This window comes from Anomalospiza imberbis, chromosome 4, assembly GCF_031753505.1.
Source record: "Anomalospiza imberbis isolate Cuckoo-Finch-1a 21T00152 chromosome 4, ASM3175350v1, whole genome shotgun sequence".
NCBI lineage: Eukaryota > Metazoa > Chordata > Aves > Passeriformes > Viduidae > Anomalospiza > Anomalospiza imberbis.
This window is the reverse complement of record NC_089684.1, coordinates 42,239,323-42,265,249: the sequence shown is the minus strand read 5'-3', so window position 1 is coordinate 42,265,249 and position 25,927 is coordinate 42,239,323. Positions and strand designations below refer to the sequence as shown.

Sequence of the window (25,927 nt, the reverse complement as noted above, 5' to 3'; positions counted from 1 at the left end):
AAAGCTGCTTACCATCATATTTAGCAACGTTATCATCCATGTCTTCTTTCAGAGTTACAGATAATACCCACCTAAAAAAAATTGTATTGGTCATTGATCTATCTAAGCAAAGCTGTATTATTTAACAAAGGAAAAAAGCTTTTGCTTCTAGGCTGTGAACCTGTAACACTGATTTTGAGTCAGCATCATGGGAACTGCATGTACTTCAAACATGCAAAGAAAAATTAAAGGACAGTAGTCTAATAGAGCATTTCAAAATATTCCTAAAAATGTAAATTAATAGACAATTAAAAGTCTAAAGGAATTAAATTCCTGAATTATTTAATTCTGAATAAACTTCAGTTTTATATACAAGTTCAATTTGGCAGAATGTAATATGCATTTAATGTAAAGAATGCACAGAAAATAGCAAGTTTCAAGTATAATACATTCAACAGAGGAAATAATACCTTTCAATAGAAAAGAAAAAGAAATCAGCCAAAGGAATCTTAACTTTATCTGACAGTAACAGTACACATGCATAGCAGAGGACAAAAAGGAATGGTAAGTGACAAATGCAAGATTCCAAGTGTACTGCACACAGGAGATCCAACAGGGCTGATGGCCTTGATTCTATGAGCAAAGCCAACTTGGCTATCTCATTAAGGTTATCACAAGATATGCACAATCTCCACACAAAGTGCTCCTTTGGAAAGGAAAAAAAAAGAAAAGGACAGTCCACCCTCATCTGGACATACAGCAGTTCTATCTGGAGCCATGCACAGGAGTATCTTAAGCCAACAGCACTGCTGAACTCTTTATTGTATCAACCACAAGAACACATTCTAATAATTTATTCTGGAAAGAATTGCTTTCATTCATTCTGAACTATCCTCTGCATGGCGTGATTCAGGGATGAATACTTTCTCTTTTCTGCTTGAATTGCACTCACATTTGTCCACTGTTAACAGAGATGCTGGAAAAGCTTCACAGTATAAATAGCAAACTATATCCTTGGCCTACCAGGAGAGAGATCAGTGAGGACATAAAACATCTCTAGAAGTCATGTGAAAAATTTTCAAGGCCCATTCTCAAAAAAGTTACTGTATTCCTACCTAGTCAATTTATATATACTCTTTTCCACACTTCAGGGAAGAAAGGCAGCATGCTGCTTACTTTCTCGTAAATCTTTCTTCCATACTCCTTAGTCTTATGCAAATTATGCAAAGCTACACCAAAAAATCCCAAGCACTGTAGCTAAAACTTTGAACGTTAGATTTAGTAGGAAGACAAACTAATCTTTGAACAGTTCTCAAAAAAGCTAGAAGCTTGGATGAATGATATCATTCAAGTACCCCAGCTAAATATTTTAATCAAGGTTTTCAGTGGTTTGTTTGTTTGGTTATTTAACAACCATTATTACCTCTTCTATCTAGTAATTTTTTCTGTCACCATAGGTGCTGCTTTTACACTTAACATTTATAACTGACACATACCAAAGATCACGTGAGGAGTTTGCTACTGAAATGTAATGGCACTTCATCTCTCAGCTAGTTAAACCCAACTGGCTAAATCTTTATATTATTTTTCTTAATGTCCACAAATCCAGAGTTTATTAAAAGCTACCTTAAAACACACAGAGAAAAGTAATATATCTGACATGTTAAGTGTCCAGTTTAACATTATGATGTATTTGGAGCAAGTATTAATAGTCTTCCCAATTCTCATCCCCATAAAAATAATTTTATAAACACAGGAGCAGAAAAATGAATACAAAATAAGTCCTGCCACTGAAAGTTAAACTGCTGAAAGTAAAGTTTATCATTTTAAGACATAAGCTTACCCCGACAATCCTTCATCAAAGGTTTCTGTAAAATACACTTCCCCAGTTGGCTTTGGAGTCTGGTACACAACCTAAGAGATAAGATACAGATTTATGTCCCAACATAAATTACAATTTTTTCATTTGAAATACGTATCTCCAGAAGTAATCCACCCAGGCAGAACAACAGATTTTGTTCATTAGAAATACCTAGCAGCAAAAAACCACTTCTCCCCCACCCACATTTCAGTCGTTTGTGTGCATCCCTCCAACAGTGAGCAATTTCACATCTCTGCATTTTAGAAGTTGCTTCCTCTGTTCAAAGCTCATAGCTAAAGCTTTGTTACATCTTCTGTGAAATAAAACTCCAAAATTTTTTTCTGAACTTGCACCAAATCTGCTTCCTCCCTGTTTCTTTCCTTATATGTTTTCCATTCTTCTACTGTCTACATCTATTTTGAAGAATAGCATAGACATTTTCTGGCAATTAAGACAGTGTCAAAAGGCAGCTGTGACTGATGAAGTCAAGAGACTGGTCTTAAGTCAAAGTCTCAGAGAGACCAAGGTGCTTTCCATTTACTTCTTTAGAAGAGGCACATTACGACTTGAAACAAAAGGTTCTGTATCTAGATTGAAGAAAAACCTTTTTCATGACTATCAGCCACAGGCAGGAGATTTTACACTTGGGCATATGAGATTTATTCATTAAGTTTGCCCTGTATGTCACACATAGCAAGGGAAAAACTCAGACTGCCATATTTTAGACCCACTCATTTGTCAAATGCAGATTAACTTGCTCTAGTTATAACTATGCATCTTGTATTTAACCAGCTTGAACTAAAGACTTCTGTAATCGTACCTCTAGAGAAGATTTATCTCTGTTAACATCAGCTTCTTGGGACTGCTTGTCAAAATTCTCCACTTCAACATTTGCATCCAGATTTTCTTCATTTTCCATTCCTGCAGTCACTGAGCCAATTATCAGGACACCCAAGCACAGCCAGTCCCACTGGAAGTGCATCTTGGTTATCTGAAGAATTGAAAGTTTTAGAATTTAAAGATAATTTCAAGGATATTATCAATACTATTTCAATTTTACCCCAGACTTTATCTAAAAGAGGAAAAACTCCCATTAAAATAATGAGAAATAACTATCAAAAAGTGTTGTAGCTATAATATTATCTTAATTTACTTTTAACTTTTTTTTTTTTAATTAATGGGCCCTGACTCAGACTCTTTTCCCTCCTGTTTTCCCTATGGAGGTGCCTGTAGCCTGTTCCTTTACCTTGCCAAATCTAGCAAGAATCCGACTGCAATATGTATGCTTTTTAAGAACTAAGCAAGACTGCTTTTATTTTTCTCATTTGTAAACAACCTGAACAAGTAATTAAATTGAACTAGTCTCTACAATGCAGCAATAAGTACCATTCTTTTCATTAGGAAAAAAATAAATTACATATTTAGAATGGACTATTATCCACTGCCAGAATTGCACTTGTATTTGCCCCTACTTCCAGTAACTACGTTTAGATGAGTGCAGTGTATACTGGCTCCAGCTGTAAGTGCCAAAAGAAAGTATAAGATGGTTTCAGAAAGTATTTTCTGTTTAAAATTATTATCCAGTAATTTTCAAGTTTAAGTTAGGTAGAGCAAGAGTTTAAGCTTAAATGCAAATACTTTCCTAATTTCAGGGAATCCTGAAAATCTTTAATCTGTGATTGTCAATAGCAGACAATTGCCCCAGCCTCTCAATCTAATCTGCTGTGAGTGAAATGATTGTTGCCAAGTATTTTTTGCTCCACATCTGGAAGACATACAAATCCAATTTCATCTTAAGAGTATCCAGTGGTTTGAGGAAGTGCAGTGTCAAAAATGCCTAGGCAAGTTTCCTCAAAGGTCTTGCAAAAAATGTGGTTTTTTGAAATTATTTTTGTCTGAATTTGGAAACAGAATGAAGACAGATTCTAGACACCTCTGCATGGGTATTTGTTACTTGTTTCTTACTAATTCATATTCACAGTAAACTTAAATAAATGCTGGTACTTATTTTGCTATTGAAAGACATTTTCAAGCCTTGCATTACTCGTAGTCACTACTAGTTATATGAAAAGCTCTGGTGCTGAGGTACCTTTTGCACCTCAGAAAGTAGCCACCCTCTCAGTTACATCATCACTCCTTAGAGATTAAATTGTTTACCACTACAACTCTAAATACCCCAGCAATTATAGATACTATCTTATATTGAAAGTTTGAGTCTCTTTTTTTCTTCCTGGCTTTATCAAATTTGGTAAGCAATTCAAACATTTTAACTGCACCAATAATTATTTCATCATTCATTTTTTAACACCTGCAGGTTTTATCAAGCAACACATATAGAGATCAAAAAGTATCAGGGCTTTATTTCTTTTAAGATCTAGTATTTTAATATTAGCTGCACTGATTATATATAGAGCCAGGATATATGTAAAACATGGGATTATCATAAAGAAGTGTTTCACACACCAGTACTATGTCAATACTAGGATATAATCAAAAGCCTCTTTTTTTGGGATTGACAGCTATTTTCCACAAAACCACATTAATCATATTACTATTCTTTTTTTTTTCCCACTACCATCCACAATTCTTGCCCTTCTTTATTGGACGTTACAACCTTGCTTGAAGATAGTGAGTCTAAGGTTTGCTCTTTTTTCAGGTGACACATTTCAACAGATTTTTTTTTCCAGCAAATTTTACTAGTGTTTTGTATTTGACTTTTTTTTAATTAAAATTATAGATATTGTTAATTCAAAGACCTCCTTAGCAGTTTTAGCACTTAAAATAATCCTGCCCTGAAGATTTAAAGTAACTGAGTTAATCACAGGTGAGCATTTAATCTTGAGGTGTATTTCTGAACACCTTTGTCTGAGGAATATCAGTTTTACCAACCCCATTTTCTTGATCCTTAACCATTGTTATTAGGACAAGCAGTCAAAGAATTCTCTATCAATACCTTCTGGACTCCTTAGCTCCTAGGTGAAGTGTCAAATATGAACCAAGTATCACACTTGCATTCTTAGCATGTAGCTTGCCTACCTTACCTTTGCTATTTCGTCATGCACGTGGTTTCTGCTTCTCCTAAAGCAGAATAAGAGGTACAACCTTCTCTTCCAGTACATTTCAGGTGTGTATGTGTATGACTCAAAATGTTTTTCACTTACATAGCTGAAATTTTACTGTAATTAGCCCCATTCACTTTTGTTCCATACACAGACTAACACAGGCATCCAAGAAGACACACTAGTACTCACCTTTCCAAACAGCTCCATTCCAAAATTCCTGATGTTTTCACTTTGTTCCCACTGAATCTTATCACTACTCCCTGATCCTACCTAGGACTATCCTAATTTCCTTCAGCTTTCAATTAGATATCTTACTTCTTCCGTCAAGAAGAGAAGGTGCATTTTAACTTTTGACCATTTGATATACTTTTAAAATAATCCCAGAAATGATGAAATATGTTATCAAGACCAATTACAGTTATCACTCAACTGCCAGGCAAAGATGGTTTTAACCAGCCCATGACATCTTTCACTTTTGTGAACTCTGCCACACTACAGTCTTAGAATATAAAATACATCTTTCAACTAAACCAGTGAGTTTCTGGTCTCAAAACAGAACTTCACACTACCCATTTAATTATCTTTAAAACCTACTGAACTTTCCTAAATAACACATGAAGACCTATGAGAAACTTTTCTTACCCTATTTTCAAGGTGGCAAAGAAAATAAGCCAAAAGGATTCCCACTGTTACAATTTCCTCAGCAGAACAAAGCAAATTAGAAGAGTCTCTGGCTCTCAAAGAACACCAAACATATTTACTAGCAGTCTTGTCAATATATCTAGGTTCAGACCTGTAATTTTAAACATACATTTTGCATAGCTTGGTCACTTTTTACCATGGGTAACCACAGCACAGCTACACATCAGCAGGGCATTTAAGCCAGCAGTACTATTGCAAAGCATGCTCCAGGGACCAACAACAGTGCTGCAACATCAGCAGAATATTGCACCTAAAGTAACACGCTGCTTCTTCTGAGATACAGGCTAGTATTTATAAAAGACAACGGCATAAGCTGTAAACATAGTCTGACTGGATATTAGAATTTTTTTCCCCAGGAGGACAGGAAGAAGCAGTACAAGCTGCCTAGTCTCAGTCCTTGGGGTTTTCCAAGACAGTCCAGAAAAAATCTCTAAGCAAGCTGGACCAGCCTCAGGGCTACCTCTGTTGGGAGCAGCCGGTCAGGAGAGACCTCCTCGTGTCCCTTCCCACCTGAATGATTTGATTTGGGTTGCATGGTGCAAATGTGTCAACCTTTGTACCTCTGTACCACTGTGTATTGTACACATGCCATTAAGTTAGCAGCATCATTATTCCATTCACTGCAGAACTAAGTAAGAGGTAGGATCTTTTAGATTACTAACTTCTTCTTGGACTTTGAAAACAGTCATGCCTTTTCCATGTAACTCTCAGAGTTCTGGATTCTCTAGCAGAAAGGGAGTAAGACGGCTGTTCTCACTCCGAAGTCCAAAGCTCCTGCAGGCATCCAGTATCAACACATTGGCTTTTCATAGGGCCAAATACCAATTTCATCCAGGGCCATGAAAAGTGGAGGATATTTCACACACCCTTTCTTCCATCTCTAACCATGAGCTGCTTTATTTCCCCCCCCCCCCCCCCCCCTTCCAGGTATTTTGCAGCTGCAAGGAGCTCGACTAAAACCTTCAAGACGATCTTATCTCCCAAATAAAAAATACAGACCTTACGCTCAAACGGCCACCCGGTGTTCTGCCAGCATCCAACACGAACCTGCTTTTTGGGATACCTCGAAGGGAGAACGAAGGCCGCAGGAGCTGCGCCCGTCGTTCACCCGCGACGCCACGCTTCTCCTGCCGGCCTCGGGTGAGGGGCCGAGCTCCCGAACCCTGCCTGCGGCGCCTCCACCCAGCGGCCCCCATCCCACCCTCGGGACCGGCCGCTGTCGTGAGGCAAGGGCGAGCCGGGGGCGCACCGCCCACCGGGGACTGAGGAGAGCGGGGCGGAGGAGGGCAGCCACCGCCACCACCCGCGCCCCTCGCCACACGGGATCCACACGCACCTCCCGCCGGCACGGCGGGGCTGGGCGGCCGCCGCTTCTCCCGGCCTGGTTACCAAGCACCGCGACGCCGCTCCTCCCACGGCGGGCGTTTACCAGCGGTCCCGGCGCTGCCCGGCCCGCGGCGAGCGGTTACCGGCGGCGGTCCCGGCGCTGCCCGGCCCGCGGCGGGCGGTTACCGGCGGCGGTCCCGGCGCTGCCCGGCCCGCGGCGGGCGGTTACCGGCGGCGGTCCCGGCGCATCCCCGGCCGCGCAGGCGCACGGCGTCCCCGCCGCTCCCGGGGATGCGGGAGCAGGTGCCGCGGCTCGTGCCGCGGCTCGTGCCGCGCCGCGCCGGCCAATCACGGCGCAGCGCGCGGGGCCCGGCCCAGCCCGCGCGCCACGGCACAGGCGAGCGGAGCCGCCGAGGAGCGTGTGCGGATGCGGGAGATGGGCAGCGGGCTGCGCCAATCGGAGGTGCCCGAATTGGGGCGAGAGCCAATGGGCGGCTTGATCGCGGCTGCCGGCCCGCCCTGCGCGGGGCGCCTCAGCCAATCGCCCGCCGCCGCTGGCCGGCCCCGCCCCTCGGCATGCGGCGCCGCTGAGGGTGGCGTTGTCGGTGTGGCCGTCGCCATTCCTCCCAGGATCAAGAGTTTTCCAGGCTGTAACCTCGAATTAACGAAAGCCGTAGTTGCAGCTGGACGCTCACCCTGACGTTTGAACGTACGTGCCGCGAAGCAGAGCGAAATAAAAACATTTAAAATAAGTTACTAAAGCCAAGTTCATATCTGCTTCTTATCCTGAAGACAAATGCTGGCATGTCCCTTGCAAAAATCCCTGAAAATATTTAAGAGGAGAATGGAGACACATCATTCAGAGAATTGAATAATTCCTTCAGTGAAAATCAAAATTGTTTGAATACAACGTTGTTAATATTGAGCTGTTGAAAGCCGTATGTTTTTTAACTAATTTTTAAGTACTTGTTTTCTTTAATTCTAAGCAATGCCTGCTTTTAGCCAGCACTGGCTTTCTTCACAGACTTTTACTGTGATCCTTAAATCAGTGAAACCTTAAGTTTGCCAAAACTAACCTGACAAGCTTCAATAAACAGAGCCAAAGGGAACTAAAGATTGGACAATTGGGATCTTAAGTTTGTGGCCCTTCAAGGATATTGAAGTAACCAGAAGATAGAGAGGGGATTAATGCCCGAAAAGTTGGGGACTTCCCATCTGAGAAAAAAATGATAAAAGGACTAAAAGAACGTGGGCCAAATTAGCATGAAGAGGATAGAGGTTAGAATACTAATTAATGAAGAGACTTATGTAGCTTGGAACCAATGAGCATTAATTCCTTTCTTTGCTAAAAATGTATAAATAAGTGAGGAAGTTTTGTATCTGTGCCAGCACAGAAGCTAAAACTGTCAGCCGCACACAGCTCTCAGCCAAGAATGAAGTAATGCCTTACTCCCTAACGATAAAAAGGGGAGTGTTGAGGGAGTCTTATTTTTCCCAATGTTTTTGGAGGATTTTAGTAACGGAACTAGCTTGAAAATTGTGGCTTAATACCACACAGACATTTAACATGATTAAGTACATGTACAGTGAGCCTGAGGTGGACCTATTTTTTAAGACTTATGTTTTAAACCTGTGAAAAATACATATTTTATGATTGGCTTTTCACAAATATTAAAATGAATATTATGTGTGTAATGTTAGAAAGTTATGCCGTATTAATTCTCTTAAGTAGTCTGTTAAATATAGTTTTAGGTTACAACATAATGTTAAAATAGAAAATCTGCAATGTAAGATATCTTTTACTAGCTCAAGAAAGGGGATAAGATAATCAAGAAACTCTTCGCACAGAGATAACAGCGACAGGACACAAAGAGTTACAGCCTCCTTATCGGAAAAGACAAACATTCTTCCACCTTCTCTCCGTCTTTATGGAACCACCGGGATTAAGGGGAAGAAGTTGACAAAAATCAGAAAAATTCTTAATTTGCAAGGAATTTATGCATCATGTATGAGATACATGAATATGCAACAGGCTGTTGCTTTTAAGGGTTATTCCTTGGTTCACAAGGCATGTTTTTGGCAGCTCAGTGCCCACAAACATCCGGACGTCCGTAATTCTTTGCTTTTTATTGTACACTTGTAATTGTCCTAACTCTAATTTTACTTCAGTAATTTCATGTGGTTTGTGAAAAACACCAATAACTTGTTTTTAGAATTTTTAAAAGTTTAATAGTAATGAAATGGTTATAAAAATAGTAATACGATTAGAGTAATAAAAATTAAGAGTTAGGACAATTACAAGACAATAAAAAGCAAAGAATTACGGACGTCCGGATGCTCTCGGGCACTTAAGCCCCGACAAGCATGCCTTGTGAACAAAGGAATAACCCTTAAAACCATACACTGCTGCATATTCATTCATATATATACTTCATGGTTATGCATACATTCTATTTAAAACAAGAAACTCTCTCTGTTGTATGTCAACTGCTTCCTTTAATTCCCCCGGCGTCTTCGAGTCTGAGCAAGGCCTGAAGAAATTAGCTTCTTCTGATAAGAAAACCATAAATTCCCTTTCTCTGGAAGATTTAGGTGTTCTGTGACTGTTATCTCGAAGCGAGTATCTCATTCCTTAAAAAAAAGCGCCACATACATAGTTTCTATTTTAACTACTAAAGCTTCATTTTAACTACACAACTACATTTACCATACTATTAAAATGTTAATACAGCACTTCTAATCAATATAAAATAATACATATAGTATTCCATTTGATACTTGCGAAAAGCCAATCATAAAATATGCATTTTTCACACACAGAAAACCACAGGTGAGATCTTGCTTGCAGGTTGGAAAGGAAGCTGCAGGTGTTCCGTAACCTCTCCTTGTGAACAAACCCAGCTCATTCCCTCGCTAATGGTGGCTGTTGCCAATAACTCACAGAAGAATTCAGCTATTGCTGAAGTATTGCTGAAGTATTCTTCCACTGCACTCCCTTGTCGTAAACTTCCTGGGGCTGGAATACGTGCTTTTCCTCTATTGCTTCTTCAGGGAAAATCCAGAATTCCTCTTAGGAGGCTCCTTTGATTTTATAGTGGAGCTGTGGTTCTGCAGACTTTGCAAGAAACCTCTGCTCTTGCAAAAGCATGGGGAAGAATTAATGGTTCTTGTGAAGCATTAATTATTTACAGCATCAAGTAAAACCTCATTTACATCAGAGCGATGAGAAGGGTATTTTGTGATTGCAACGGTAACAGAAACAAGCAATGAAGCACCAAGCTGGCAGTACAGAATGGAAGATTTCATTTTTTTTTTTTTAAGTCCAGTCATTTCCGAATACGATTTCAAGTATTCTGATGAGCTTCTGATGAGCTTGAAAGTACGCTTCAACAACTAGAGAGAAATCTCATTTCACCGTGAAAATGAGATGTTTTTGTAGCAAAATCTATTATTTTGGTATATCCTATCATGTTTTCACTGATTTAAATAATTGCTCTGGAATTTCCTCCTTAGTGACACTGCCCTGTAACACGTGAATGTAAGGCACCCTGAATGCAGACACTACAGTGAATCTGTTGCAGTGAAAGCAATGGCAAAATAAGATTTTATGTTTTCACTGTAAGTGCTGAGGAACAAAGGTGTCTCCCAGTATACCTCTAAGCATGCTGGATTACTGCAGTGATTCCTCACTGGCATTCAACTCCTAACCAAATGAAGGCTGCAATATTTGTTCCAATATATGTATGTATATATATCTACACGCAGACATATATAGCACCACAGTATATAAACAATCCTGTGCATAAAAATCAAAATAAATAAAGTAAAAAAAATAAGCAGTAAACCTCTAGGCAATATTATCAAAATATTACTAGAGGTTGTCTTTGAAAAAAACACTCTTCTGAACTGTTTTAATGTAAAAAAATGAATTCCGTCTCATTGTAAATTAAAAACACTGTGGCATTAGGAATACAACTCTGCAAAATTGAAGAAAATCCACATATTGCAGTTTATTTCCTGCTGTCAGGAGGCAATGCCTGTGCAGGGGAATGAGGGTGCAGCTGTGCTTCATATGCTAAGGAAGTGATTCCACAATTCTGACCATTAACAGGTAGATGTCCAAGGTAGATTGTCATTTCCCAAAAACTTTTCAAATGAGACTACTGTGGTTTACTCTTTATTTTCAAATTTATGTTGAATTTGAACTTGTGACAAGGATTGAAATATCAGTACACACTGATTATCTAATAACAGGATCCAAAATTTTATTTAAATAGATTTTCTTTTTACAAAAATATAGTTACACATAATACCCTTATTTCCTGTAATTAATTCATTGCACAATTCACTGAAAAGTTTTACAATCTTCCAAAAAATACCTGTTTAAATTTCAAGTTATTCAAATGATAATTTGTAGACAATTTTCATTAAAAAAATATTTAACATAAATTATGCTACATTAAGGCTGAAACACATTTATATTATGGTTGAGATCAATTTTCATAACATTAAGTTGTTCCTGTGAAGTAATTTAAATACTTGCAATTAATATTTACAACTTTTCCTTCAGTTCTAATTTACCTATGAAATTGACGAGTGTTTTTAATGGAGTTGAATGCCATGTCCTTAATATTTTTCAGAAATGTCTGTATTTTTATTTCTGGTGAAACTTTTTCTACCTTTATGCTTTAGTCCCTGAGGCAGGCTGTAACACCTTATCAATTGTTTATAATAATATCTATTTAATATTGCCAAACTAAGGTGATATTTTTTATATATGACATATTACTCAAGAACATTTTATAGAAATTACTAGCATTCTTTTCGTATACCTTGTCATATAAAGACCTAAGATTTATCTCAACTCTTTCCTAATAGAGAGTATTAATAACTAAATGGGTATGGAATTGATCTTTTGACCCAGTCATTTGTTTGTTTGGGCTTTTTTGTTGCAATCAGCCTTGTATTCAAGAAATACATAACAAGTGACCCAACCAAAATATATTTTTTCAGTTTTCAGATGTCTTGATAAGTACCTAGAAAAAACCAAAATATATTATTTTCTAAAATCTGCAGGAGCTTTGCCTACAACATTAGTTTTTTCCCTTCTTCCAGCTATGGCTAGGGTTTAAGGCTGTAGTAATTCTCTTCAGTGACTTCTGCTGAGAATTTATATTTATAGACATACTGACATTTAAACACTTGGGAAAAACTTGGAAGAATTAAAAAAATCACAGGCTCATCTGAAAATGTTGACATAATATAATTACTATCCAAGATGGTGACTGAAAAAAGCTTTGTTTGTCAAATTATGTTATAATTAACATAATTGTTCACTTGTGTTTTTCCACACAAAATTCTGCTCAAAATGAAATAAGATGAATGATTGCCAATAGTATCCAACTGGAAGAAGCAAAATTCATATAATGATGAATAATAAAAATGCTTTTGTTGACATGCTTACCTCACTCAGTATTGCCCAGACCGGAGAATCAGAAGTGACTGATAAACGAATAGCCTCTATTCTTCCTATTGCCTGATTGATGCTGCCTTCTGCAGTGCCATTTTCAAATGCCCCTTAAGAAACCCACAAGACCCATACAAACATTTAATAGAATGAAATACACTTCCGAGCAAACTTTGTGAAAAAGCTCTAAATTACAAACTATAAATTAAATCCAGGAATACATTAGGGAAAAAAAGTTTTGGAAAAGACTTGCGGGTTGAAATAAGGACAAGGAGAGATCAATCAGTCACAAATTACTGTCATGGGCAAGCCAGACTTGACTTGGGAAAAAAAAAATATTCATATCAGAGCAGGGTATTGAGAAATAAAACCAAATCAGATAAAAATAAAACCAAATAAAACCAGAGCTTTTCTGCCCCCTTTTAAAAATATGTTATCCCACCATGCTCTACTCCTGTCACTGATGGATTCAGCCTTGGGCTGTTGTAGGTCTGTCCTGGAGCTGGCTGCCACTGGCTCCACCGGATAAAAGGGAAGCTCCTGGCAGCTTTTCACTGAAGCCACCCCTGTAGTTTCCCCCCAGTCCTCTGGCCCAGCTACCAAAACCTTGCCATGCAGACCCTTTACAGGGACTGTAATTAGTTCTCCTTCTAATTAGATGTCTTGGCTTAAGCCACTCATCATATTTAAAACAAAATAGGAGAGTCATTGGTCAAACACCATACACTACAATATGCAGTAATGCAAAGGTTTCTTTTCCTTACTAGTTCACCTCAGAATGTTGACTTTATCAAAGAGTTAATGAAATCCTTAAGAGCAGAAACATTTTATATGTAGGAATACAATTTCTGGTTTTGAAGTGACAATAAATAATTTACCTATTTTTAAATATCCGTCTTTGGTTGCTGGGTAATTAAATTTACTTCCCTTATCAACCACTTCTTTTCTTAGCGTTTCCTATTAAAAAAAAAAAAAACATTTCAAGAAGTATTTTCAAGAGTATGATATTTTATGCTGAATATCATTCTGAAAATGAAATGTGGTTCCAAATGAGAGACTTACATCAGCTGGCAACACTTCCACAGTAGTGTTAAAGAGTTTATCACCAGGGTGCTCCATGTTTCCACTTCTGAACAAGTACCTGATGATAAAGGTGTATTATTTCCAGGTATTTTATACTTTAGGAGAGTTCTAGGGAAGTAATTCTTTCTAGTTTTGAAGCAAAGTTTCAGATACCTTTTCTTTATATATTTTGGGCTATAGAGAACAGAAATAGGCCTTGAAACTATAAAACAAACCATAATACAGTATTTTTATTTTAAACAGAACAAATCTTTAAACTATCTTTCTCTGGGACCACAAAGGCAAGTGTTCCCCCTTTTCAGTGCTCCAGTTCCAAAGAAATTAACTTCCCATGTTTAAATGGCTAATGAAGATCTGCCCTCTGATCTGTTCCTATAATTGTTAGGCTGAAGTGGAATCGGCTTCTGGAAGGTGTGTGGCAGCAAAAATTTCTGTTTCTATTAGGCCATATACTACATGCCAGGAGAATTCCCCTTTTTTATCAATACTGGTCAACTCAGGTGCTTCTAAACAATTTCCTTTATAGCCATTAAGCAAGAGCATTGACCAAACAACAATCCAAGCAAAAACATCTAAGAATAAAAATTCCTGCTTGGTTTTAAATTTCTGACATTAAGACTTCTTAGGGTTTTAGGTCCCAAAAAAACTAAGAGAATTTAAATTATCAAACTCTCTCCTCTGATATCAAATATTCAAGGCTTAAACCCACCAAATATTATAGGATTTACCATACGTTTTCACAGGCTAGCAATGTAATGGGGCTGGGACTGATGCCTTAAGTTTTAGCTTTCCTATTTTCCAGATTCTGTACTGCATTAGTATATAACTGAATTGTATACAAAGTGTTCTCCTCACAGTTTAGTTAGACAAAACAATCCTTTTCCAGCCGAGAACCAAGGACACCGTTGCAGTTTCAGGCCCAAGAAGTGCAAACAACAGCAAACTGAGGAGAGCAATCTGGGAGGATGGGACTGTATAACCTGAAGCTGTAATTGGACAATTAACCCCAGTATGGAAAAGGACCAAAACTTATAAAAGAGTGAAAACTCGTGACCCATTGTCCATTTTGGGTGTAGCTTAGGCCAGGCTCTTGTACTGCCCAAGGTGTATCCTTTGAAGGCCTTTGAATAAATCCCTCCTTTATTCCTTTAACACGGTCTAGCCTCTGTTCCAGGGAGCCTCTCAAGGCATCAGGACCAGCCATTAGGCAATACCATATGTAAGTTAGCTTCATCCAACGCAGCTTTGCAATAACAGGAACATGCAAGTCTACAGCCTACCCAAGTTTCACAAAGCATGAAGCAGTTAATTAATACAGAACAGCAGTGTTCATTGTAACAACTGCCATTCACTGCAGCTCACTAGGTGGAGATACAGACTTGACATCGTGCAAACAGCTTGTTGGCAACTACGCAAATAAAGCTTTCACTAACACCACTGATGAAACTCATCAGTTAAAAACAAGTTCCTTTGAGAACTGTCAAGTAAAATATTTACCTGAAGAAATAAAAGGAAAAAAAATTAAGAAGCTCTCTAACTACCAATGAAGACATGTATTTCAGGAAGGGAGTTCAAGGAGGGCAAATAAATAGCAAATCATGTATTTTTTTTTGTCAGTAACAAAGTTTATGCAAACAGTTGAGCACCAATAACTTCAAACAGACTCAAGAATTTCCAAACTGGATATATGTAGGCTTTCCTGTTCCATATAATGTAATACTTACTTTTCTACTTCTAGTGGATTTAAAAATGTGAACTTGATGTAGTCACCTGCCACTGGAGCTAAAGCCCAAAAACAATCTTGTCCTTTATAAACTTTTTCCAAGGTATATTGCTGGTATATTCTTAGGCTTGTGTCCACTTTTGCAGGTGGATTATTATGTGCTTTATGTAGCAGATTTTTTCCAAAATCTTTATCCTGTTGATATAAAGAAATGTAATTTCACTCATACAATGGAAAAAAAGTGCATTGATAGCTGGAAACTATTCCAGAAAATAATCACCTCAGTGTCAAAAAATATACAATCTAATTTTAATAGATACAGAATATTAATTTCAGTGTAATCACTGGGACTCAACGTTACAATTTGTAGACAGAGCTTTACTGTTTCTTAGCTGCCAAGATTTAAAAATAAAAATCTTCACAGGAGGCTATTTCATAGTTGTCTAGGATGCCTTCTGCCAGAACATGTGATTGCTGGGCTCTGCTAAAGGCTATGTGAATCTCTAGTCTGATCCAATTGAGAAATCTTGTCACTAGTCTAGATGGCACCATCAGGAGATTCCTGAAATCTGGTTCATCATTGCTCGTGTGTGCAATCAGATGTGTGGTTTGCCCTCCAAAATCTCCCTAAAAATCTGTGGCCATCAAGTTAGGCACACCTTTGTCCTACCAATATACCTTCATAACTGTCCCTCATATTGGGAATGTGGAACTGCTCAGCCAAAACAAATCATCATGGCTTTGTTAGCATGGGGCAAAGCATCTGAAACCTTGTGTTGTGAAGAGGGTTCCTACATGCCATGAAATGCTGTTCAGATGAGAGATTCAAAGGTGTTTGTGGAAGAGCAGTACTCCACATGCAGCTTAGATGCCAGACAAAATTCTGTACCAAATCTGCAGAACAACATACATGGACATGGAAATGCCATATAATGCCAAAGATGTGGTCCTTGAAATTAATTTGAGAAATAAGTCAGAACACAAGCATATAATGTACAGATATGGCATTAATTTCTTATTCTTACTTTCAAATTCTGTATCTTCCCAGACAATGATGAGTAAACTCCCATATGCTGAAAGAGAGATGGCTTAGCACGGATACGTAACTTTGACTTTTCCGTTTCACAGTGTGTCTGGAAAGAAAGTAAAAGGGAGTGAAGGATTATTTAACCAAGGAGAGACAAACTATGTTCCATAAGGCAATTTCATTATGTAGTTAAAGGTATGGGTCCAGATTTTTAATCCATATTTAAATTAGTAATTCTTAAATTAACAGTCACCTTCTGTCACATACACTGTTTCTAGACCAGAACTCATAAACTCATGCTATTACTTAGATTTGAAGGCTCAACCACCAGTAATTCAGGTATTTCTGCACAGTATGTGATGAATCACTCTCAGGGTGACAAAAATGGACTCAAATCTGAAACTGATTGATTTCTTAGCTGTTTCTGGCAAACTTATTTCAACTTTTAGCCTGGCTGTATCATTCTGATTAAACTATTTTGACCAAAACTGACCTTCTTAAGATTGATTCTGGTTACATTTCAATCTTCATAATTTTGCCTCTTTCTGTTGTGTTTGGGGGGCTTTAATGTATTATAAGTTATGGATCTTTCATCACATAATTACATAAAGCCCTTAAATACAGTTTCAACCACAATTTTCTGGTTTACTTCACCTGGGACATGACATATATCAAGGAATTAAATAACTGTAATTGGTACTAATTTTGGAGTTTCTTCATCTTTGAGTGATAACAAACTACTTCTTTAAATGTAATTTTTTTCTTTCTACATATAGAGCATTGTAGTTTGATACAATGATACAAACATGTTACAGTAATTAATATGACAATGAAGCATAAGGCAAGGAACAAAGCAAAGAGCTAAAATGAGACTCCCTGCTGCCATAGAATTATTATGAGCATTTGGAAGATCATTTAACTTTTCTGTATTCCAGATCTCAGACCTTAAAATTTGAGAGAATAATGTGCTTACCTTTTCCATCAAGTGCTTTCAGTTCTATAAAAGAAAAATGTTATATTAACTATATCAATGCCTTCTACAGCCAAAAGTGATTAAGTCTTCACACAGCTAGCTTAAAACCATCAAAACTCATGAGGGATTTATGGTTTCCACAGGAGTGCTAATTAAAAGTTCAAAATGCCCTGGAAAGCTGTTAAAAAAGCTAAGTTTTTTGGTTTTTGTGGTGGTTTTTTTTTGGTTTTTTTTTGTTTGTTTGTTTGTTTTTTTGTCCACAGCAGATATTCATCAAAACAATGTAAAACCACAATACATTGTGTGCCAATTGATTTACTGGCAACTGTTTCTCTGAAAGCCACACTAGACTTCACTAAAGAAGAAATAATGTTAAGAAAATAAATTTGTGATCTTTCTACTGACCAGGTTTGCAATTCTTCCCCTGCAATAATGCAGGCTCTAGAATGTCTTGTTTTATGCTATGGCAGCACTACCAAAAGAGCTGCTTCTGGCAGCAGCTGAGAGCAATTGGTGGCATGAGGCTGGTGTGGTCATTTCTGCAGAAGCTGAGATAAGGCTGCTTGTTGAGTCAGGGCTTCCACCCTAGCAGCCTGTAGTTCCCACAGCACCTGATAGGCACAGGCCACTGCACAAAACCACAGAATGGTTGGCTTCAAAGCAACCTGTAAAGATCATCTTGTTCTGACTCCCCTGCCATGGACAGGCTTCCACTAAACTAGATTGCTCAGAACCCCATCCAGCCTGGTCAGAAACACTGATGTGGCATCTACACCTTTCCTGGGCAACCTGTGCCAGTGACTCACCACCCTAACCATAAAAAATGTTTTCCTTATATCCAATCTAAACATACCCTCTTTCAGTTTAGGACCGTTGCCCCTTGTCTTATCATAACACAGAAAAACACTTTCTCCCTCTTTCCTACAAGCTCCCTTTAGATACTGGAAGGTGCTATATGGTCTTCCCTGAAGCCTTCTCTTCTTCAAGCTGAAGAGCTCTGACTCTTTCAGCCTGTCTCCAGCCCTCTGACCATTTCTGTGGCCTCTCTACCTGCTCTAACAGGTCCATGGTTTTTTGTTTTGGGGTTTTTTTTTTGGGTTTTTTTTTTTTTTTTGTACTGGGGACCCCAGCAGGGAATGATGGTTCACAGGAGGCAAGCATGACAAAGTTTCTGAACCATGCAGAGATCTGATAGCTCTGATCATCTTTTCTTGGTGAGCAGATGTAGCTGAACCTTGATATGTTAATAGTCAGTCCAGGCTGAAAATTAGGACAAGGTTGAGAAATGGGCCCATGGGAATAGCACAAGGTTTAACAAGACCAAGTGCAAGGCGCTGCACCTGAGTCGAAGCAACCTCCAGTATCAATCCAGGCTGAGATGAGCAGATGGAGAGCAGCCCTGCCCAGAAGGACTTGGGGATGTTGGTGGAAGTGAGGCTGGACATGACCCAGCAAAATGCACTCAGCTCAGAGAGCCAAACGTGTCCTGGGCCCATCCAAAGACCTGTGAGCAGCGGGGGAAAGAGGGAGGGAGGAGGGGATTCTGTTCCTCTGCTCTGCTGTGGTGAGAGCCCACCTGTAGTGCTGCATCCAGCTCTGGGCTCCCAGCACAGGAAGATCATGGACCTGTCTTGTTGAATCCAGAGGAGTCCACCAAGGTGATCAGAGGGCTGGAGCACCCCTCCTATGAGGAAAGGCTGAAAGCACTGAGATTGTTCAGCCTGGAGAAAAGAAGGCTTTGGGAATTGGAGCCTTCCAATGCCTGAAGGGATCCTGCAAGGAACACAGAGAGAGGCTTTTCACAAGAGCCTGGAGTGACAGGACAGGAAGGAATGAATTCCAGCTAAAATAGACTAGGTTTGGGTTAGCTATTAGGAAGAAGTTCTTTCCTGTGAGGATGGTGAGGCACAGAAACACACTGGCCAGGGAAGCTGTGGATGCCCCACGCCTGGAGATGTTCAAGGCCAGGTTGGATGGGGCTCTGAGCAATCTGGTCTAGTGGAAGGTGTCCCTGCCCATGGCAAGGAGTTGGAACAAAATTATCTTTAAGGCACTTTCCAGCCCAAACAATGCTATGATTTGTCATAAACACATGCCAAACATCCATCACCACAGGATGGCACATAGAAACCACAAACAAGAGCTCTGCTGACCCTCCTGTGTAGCACAGTGTGTGATCACTTTGTGACACTCTTGGTTGGAAAGGAGAAAGTGTAAGGAGCTGTCAGCTTGCCTCCTCTGGTGCTTATAGGAAAGTCCACTGCTTTAACCTGTCAAAAAGAGAAGGTACCACTGTTGGGATCCCCAGCCTTCTCCCAGTCTCCTTTTTCTGCATTCTCACGAATAGTCCCAGCAGGTCATGCCACTGGTCATTCCCACCCAAGGGCCATGTGAGACTGATTTGTCTCAGTAGGTTTTTGCTACCCACAGCAATTGAAATTACAAATGCAGAAGTGAAACTCAGTAGAAACTTGGGGACACCACTCTGTTTTGGCTTGGTCAGAGCAGACTTCCACGAGCTGCCTGCCTGCCTTTTGGGAACATAGCTTCATTTTAGGTAGGAATCAGGTCTCAGAAGATGGATAAGCCATAAATAAAATATTTCATCTATTGGATGGAATTTGGCACATGTTAGATCTGGAATAGGTGATGTCAACATAACAGCTTCTGGATTTTAATCTGTTTTCACAGGCAGGCAAGAACTGAAATTAGTTTCTTGAGGCTCACTTTAACTCCTGTGAGCTGGCCTAACACACAGAGCAGGATTTAAAAGCTTGTTCCTATCTATATGAAATGGGTTTGGAGACTCTGCAGTGCATTACTAAGTCTAAAACCAGGGACCTTCTGCTATCCCCAGATGTCACTTATGCTACAGGGTAAAACTGGAAGTTTGCTTGTCCCATTCCCCTTAATCTCCTGCTCTGCACAACTCCTGTTTGTTTCTTCTTGCTCCTTTATCAACACCAAAGTAACACGTGCAAATCCTGGAGCAGGAACTGGCTGCACCAGTTAAAACTCCTGAACCCTAAAACCCAAGAAGCAGAAACTCTGGTCAGTCCAAAGTAAGTCCAGTTTGAGAGATTTATATTCCACTTTTTGAAAATAAATTTTGTCAGTGAGAGCGTTTGAATGTTATTTATCTTCATAAATTCACAGTTATACTTACTGCATCCTTTTCTGGATTGCACACTTTAACCCAGAGCAGGTGGTCTATAAGCCAGTCTATAGGCTTATCCTTATAGAACATGAGAAAAAATTCCACTATGAGTGGCAAGTCTTCTGATTTAAACAATTTTCCTGAAAGCAAGACAAGAAGTTATATTTTTATTGCTATGCAAGAATCGCCAGCTTTATGTTTAAATGCAATTTATTTAAATAAACATTTAAGTATCACACCAGCCTTACACACATGAATGTAATTATGATATTTAATGAAAAACTTCACATAGAATTTGGCTTTGAAGAGCTGCTGATCATCCAGCCCTATGATATGGGATGCCTATTCTCCTCCACAAAAAAAGGAAGTTTTTGGGGCTTTTTTATAGGTTGTTCAAATTCCGTTCTTGAAAAGAGAACTACACATTACAGGGGCACATAGTTCCCTGGGGTGGAATAATGTCCTCCTTATGGAAACTCAATCATAGATTCTATGCTGAAGAGACTCTGTATTAAAAAGACAGTTTGAAAAGAGAACCAAAGTTTTTAAAGAGAACAAAAAGTGAACTACTTTCAGTGGGATGTTTCCTGAAGAACCAAGGAAGTTTTGATATGCAAGTCCTTCCATGCTTGGAGATATGATTCTGACTGAGACCTTTTTGATTTACACAGCTCCAAATCCAGTTGATCCTGCTGAGGTCTTAATACTTACCAATAAATCCAAGTTGTGAGAACTCGAGAACCATCCAATCTTGGGACTGTTGAGCAGCAAAGCTTTTTATACTTTCAATAAAATCGGGTTTGGCTATAATATCATCTTCCAGCTGGGGGAGAAAATGCAACAGAAAAAGAAAAGGCAAGCAGTGATTTTATTGCTTGCAGAGGGGGTGGTGACATTGCCACAAGCAGGTGAAAACCGTGTTGTGTTTAACTGCTGTACCACATGTACTGAAGCTGTGCCAAACTACAGTGGATTGGTATTTAGTTTCTACATATATCTCTGGTTTAGTGTCACTCATTAAGTAATTATCTGCAGGAGTGACCATAACATGTGGGTGCTTCTCCCTTTTTTGATGAAGGAAGACTCCCTGCCTTAAAGAGTTCTCACTTAGAAGAAAAGATTAAGCAAAAAGACAAAAGGTTAAGGAAGACAACAATCAGAAGTTTGTTATTAGGTCGTATAAGCATTGATAAGTGAGAGGAGCAAACTGTCTAAGAGGAAAGGTGTCTAAAAACTCCAGAAGCCTGGGCAGACTTTGTCATTCAAACAAGGTGACTGAGAAGGACTCTGGATGATTACTGAGATGCCTGTAGAAACCAAGTTTTCCCAGGGGATACTGGAAAGGCAAGAGTGTGCTCTGTGAATCACACTGAAGGACAGGGATACATAGAGCTTTCAAGATGTTGCAAAGGCCAGCAGAGAGTACAGCAGTAGAGCCAGCTAAAGGGTACTTGGAAGAGGAGACTGACATCGATCAAGGAGATGGGGAAAGCATTGGCTTCACTTCTGCCTGGCTTTAAGACAAGAACTGGGCATCTGAAAAGCCAGAAGCTATTCCTGCTACTAAAGCTGAATCCAGACAAGGAGGTTGGAGGTAATGACATGAAGGAAAAAAATGTATTCCAGAAATAATTAAGGACCGAGTAATTCATGGTTTGAATTCAATATGGGTGTGAAAACACAGGAAGAGGAGGCTAAGACTTCAGGAAAATATTGCTGGGGTGTAGTGTAATCATACAGTAATTTATTCTAACTGCTGTACTTCACTGGCCTTGCTGCATGTCTGGTTGTGCTGGAACTGGCTTCAGAAAGCTAAACAGCTACAAAATTAATCCTTTGAGGAAAAAACAAACAAACAACAGGATTTCCTGCTGGTTTTGTGTCTTCAACTGATATAGTGGAGTCATCATCAAGAGCTTGAGAGATCAGGTCCACAGGTTTTAGCTGAATTTCTCCATCACTACAAGCGTAGGGCTGGCTGACAAGAAATGTGTTGGCAACAGTGAACCCAGGAGTAAGTAGAATGAAGTTAGAAAAATCAGATTAAGAGATTTGTTTTGACCCTGACTCAGCTTTTGCTGATGGTAAGATAAAAAACAGACAGATAGAGACAAACTGATCAAGATGAATGCTTCTTAACAGATTCTGAGCTCTGGGTATTGAGTTGAGTTGGCAGTTAGACAGAAGAGAACAAGGAAAAAAACTCCCAAACATCAATTTACAAGAAATCTGGTGTAAAATTAAATGAGCTTAAAGCATTAGCTAGGAGTAAGCTGTAAAGGGAGAAGAGCAAGAATCAAAGAACATTTTAGAGAATCCTTAAAGAGAAATTGAGGGGGACCAAAAAAGGATGAAAAGCAGACTGAAGTATCTCAAAAACCACGATATTGAGAAACACCATAGAAAAGTATGCAAAACCAGTGAAGATTAAAAGCACAGAGGCTGTGATGCAAAGTGACTGTGAATGTGGTTATGAACAGAAAGTAACTTTGAAATCTGAGAGGTCTTTCCTGAAGCTGACAGTGATTATTAGAGGATGTAGTTTGATATCCTATATAGCACAAGCCATTAAAGTTATTTATTTAACCCTGTAATTTGTGTTCAACTAAAGCACCCCTTGGAGAACCTCCCTCATTTCTTAGAGATTCCAGTATCAGTTTTTTTCAGTATGTTATACAACATTTTATTATCCTGAATATTTATTACTTTGTACCCAAATTCTAATTTGATTTTTTTTTCTGCCTGCAGCTTACAGCCACTTGTTTTCTCATATGCTCTTATCTACCAAAGGAGGTTGTGCAGCTGCACACAGTAGGATCAGGAAATTTAAGATATGAACTGCCTAGTCCACTTGCCCCATTGCCATGGGAAGGCCAGCAAAACACATAATCACAGCTAACTTCCCTTCACTCATCAGGGCTTTTGAATGAAAAAATATACATCCACTACAGCAAGACTATGAAAATTTCCTACATGATAGGTAACAAATGGGTATCCATTCAATTTTTAATACAGGTTGTCTCTCTAAGAGAAGTAAAAATGGAGTAGTAACAAAAAGGTGGAAGTATACAATGAAAGTTTAGGTATCAGACAGGAAGGTTCTTCCTTTCTGAATTTTATTAGAGTATTTTTACACTTTGTCTCACTGACAATCAATTGTGAAAACTGTGGAGCTCCTTCTAGGAGCTCTACCAAATAGCAGGCCTAACCTAGAGTCTAGTGAGGGGAAGAAAAAAAAAGTCCATATAAAGAGTCCTAATGAACTCACTGAGATATTGCTCAGACTTTAAATCCATTAGAGAAGTGCTGCTGGCAATGTATATTACTAGTGTATATATATATAGATATAGATATAGATATAGATATAGATATGTATGTATGTATATATATTTATATATAAAAAATACATAAATACACAATGCTTTCCCAGCCTCCATATGAGGTAATAAAAAAAAATCATAGCACAGGAAGCTGCTAGGAGTTAGAACTTCATAAGAGATTTTATCTGAAGAAGCTAAGATTTATTTAATGGTATCTTTTTTTTTCATCTCAGTGCTGATAGAAACCACTTAAAAACAGCTGTATCTGCGTTTATTTCAGTTTTGAAATATTTGCTTCCTTCAGTGAACTAAGTCTACATAGACAGAAATAATAAATGCATTTCCTCATGATTAGGCTGGGATTGGATTGCCTGCTTTTATGGCTATGTTATGATCCCATTATTGTAAGTGCTTCAAGGGTCTCTGGTGAATGCCAGGAGGTTTAGTGAAAGTGGAAACAAGGACCTCAAAGTTCTCTCGGGGTGAGGGGGAAAAAAAAGCTTTAAGTAGAAAAGTTGATCAGTGGGTAAGGTTCATCCTCAGTGTAAGCCTGTGAGCTTCAATGGACTTCACAAAACTACTTACTTAAATCCTGGTTCAGCAGTATCCTAAAACAAGTGTTTATTCAGCAAAGATCTTGTCTCACTCATGACATCAACTGTTCTGTAGATGTCAAGACTAATTATGTGTGCTTATCTTCTTTCAAGGTTTGGGAGTTAGTATCAGCCACTCAATCAATACCGTTCCTGACTAAACTAAATAAAAAATCTAACCTAGCTCAAGTTTTGTTTAAGATTACTGAAGTAAATCTTGTACCAGGCTAAGGAAAAGTAGTTTTAAGTTGTTTGCTTTCCTTTAATACAAGACTTCTAAACAGAGGGAGGACATAACTAGGTTTATGGCAGCAAGTGTTCATTCTTTTCACCTGTACTCTACAGAGTAGCTTTTGGGCAGACCAACATCTGTGCTACAGGAGCAGCTGCAGGCTGGACATAGAAACAAAGAATGGGATATAGTAGGAATAGTATAAGGAATGGTATGAGGAAAGTGTAGTTTCTTTTTGAGAAAATCCCAAAAGCAGACAACTCCCACCAGACCACCACCATCCAGGCTTTGTTCTTATTAGCACAGTTCAGTTGTTATATAATGTCTCAGATAAGAAAACACATGTTCTCAAATTCCTTTAGAAATACAAATACCCAAGTCATTGTGGCACAAATACGAATGCTTGGAGAGCTTGGTAACAGGAAGGGACATCAAGTGTCTGGCAGCATCTTAACATTTCACTTCACCGCGTTTCCTACACGTTGATGCTCAAGTGCACTCAGTAAACTTGGATAATGTTCTTAAAATATACAAAAGCCACAGGAAAATACTTCATCTTCCATTAAATCATAGTTGTTCAAAACACAGCATTTTTTTTTGTCCACCTGCATCCTGAGCACCTATGCCACATTTGAGAACAGAGCATGGGAACTCGTAAGTAGCCCAGCTCAAATGTGTTTTGTTGAATCCTGAGAAAAACTGTAGGAGATGCCAGGTCCTGCAGTCTTCTGCTTCCAGGAATCCTGTGATGTTCTTATAGAATACCAACTCTGAGGCAAAGTGCTCTTCTGAGCTTTTTAAAAACTGTTGATATTTTTGAGCTACATGAAATTTTATAGATCTGTTCCATGACTGAACAGCTTTTATAAATTTTGGAATCTCTGGTGATGATTAAGATCTTTATGGAGTGCAAATTAGCACAAATCTAGAATGATGGTTAAAGCTAAGCTTAAATGCATGGGGATCTTCTTAAAGGCCAGCACAAATCTTCTGGAGAATTAAGGATCTGTGCCAACTTGTAGTTGACCTTATCTAAGTATCACTCTACTGGTATTTCCGTGTCTGAAATATTTCACTTCATTGTCATCTGGGCTATAACCTGGACCTATCACTACTATTTTTCCTGGCTGCAGTAAGAAAAAATATACTAAACTCTGACTTTCTTAACCTAATCAAATAAGGGTTTCATGCTTCAGTTACCTTGTTCTTCAACCTCACAAATGACAGGAAAGTAGAGATGGTTTTAATCAAATAGTACCTGCCTGCAAGATGCATATAAATACAGAAATATGTGGATGCTTGTAAGGAGCATAGGCAAAACACCCAGAAAATAACAATAGATTACTGGTTTTCTTGAGGCCTTTGAAACTAAAATTGCCAAAACTAGTCATCAGTACAGATGTATTGCTGCTACGTAATGAT

At 38.8% G+C, this 25,927-nt stretch overlaps 1 protein-coding gene across 2 annotated transcripts in view; it reads right to left on the bottom strand.

Annotated features, from left to right (window-relative positions):
* CLGN (calmegin) overlaps positions 1 to 25,927 on the bottom strand; it is a 64,646-nt gene that overhangs the window by 18,991 nt on the left and 19,728 nt on the right. For both annotated transcript variants that reach the window (XM_068188028.1, XM_068188029.1), the window contains exons 8-17: positions 21,072 to 21,183; positions 20,370 to 20,500; positions 16,229 to 16,336; positions 15,205 to 15,398; positions 13,460 to 13,538; positions 13,276 to 13,354; positions 12,395 to 12,507; positions 2,661 to 2,831; positions 1,823 to 1,893; positions 13 to 71 (exon numbers count right to left, since the gene is read on the bottom strand). In XM_068188028.1, coding sequence (XP_068044129.1) covers positions 13 to 71; positions 1,823 to 1,893; positions 2,661 to 2,831; positions 12,395 to 12,507; positions 13,276 to 13,354; positions 13,460 to 13,538; positions 15,205 to 15,398; positions 16,229 to 16,336; positions 20,370 to 20,500; positions 21,072 to 21,183 — 1,117 coding nt within the window. The remainder of the gene's footprint in view (positions 1 to 12; positions 72 to 1,822; positions 1,894 to 2,660; positions 2,832 to 12,394; positions 12,508 to 13,275; positions 13,355 to 13,459; positions 13,539 to 15,204; positions 15,399 to 16,228; positions 16,337 to 20,369; positions 20,501 to 21,071; positions 21,184 to 25,927) is intronic.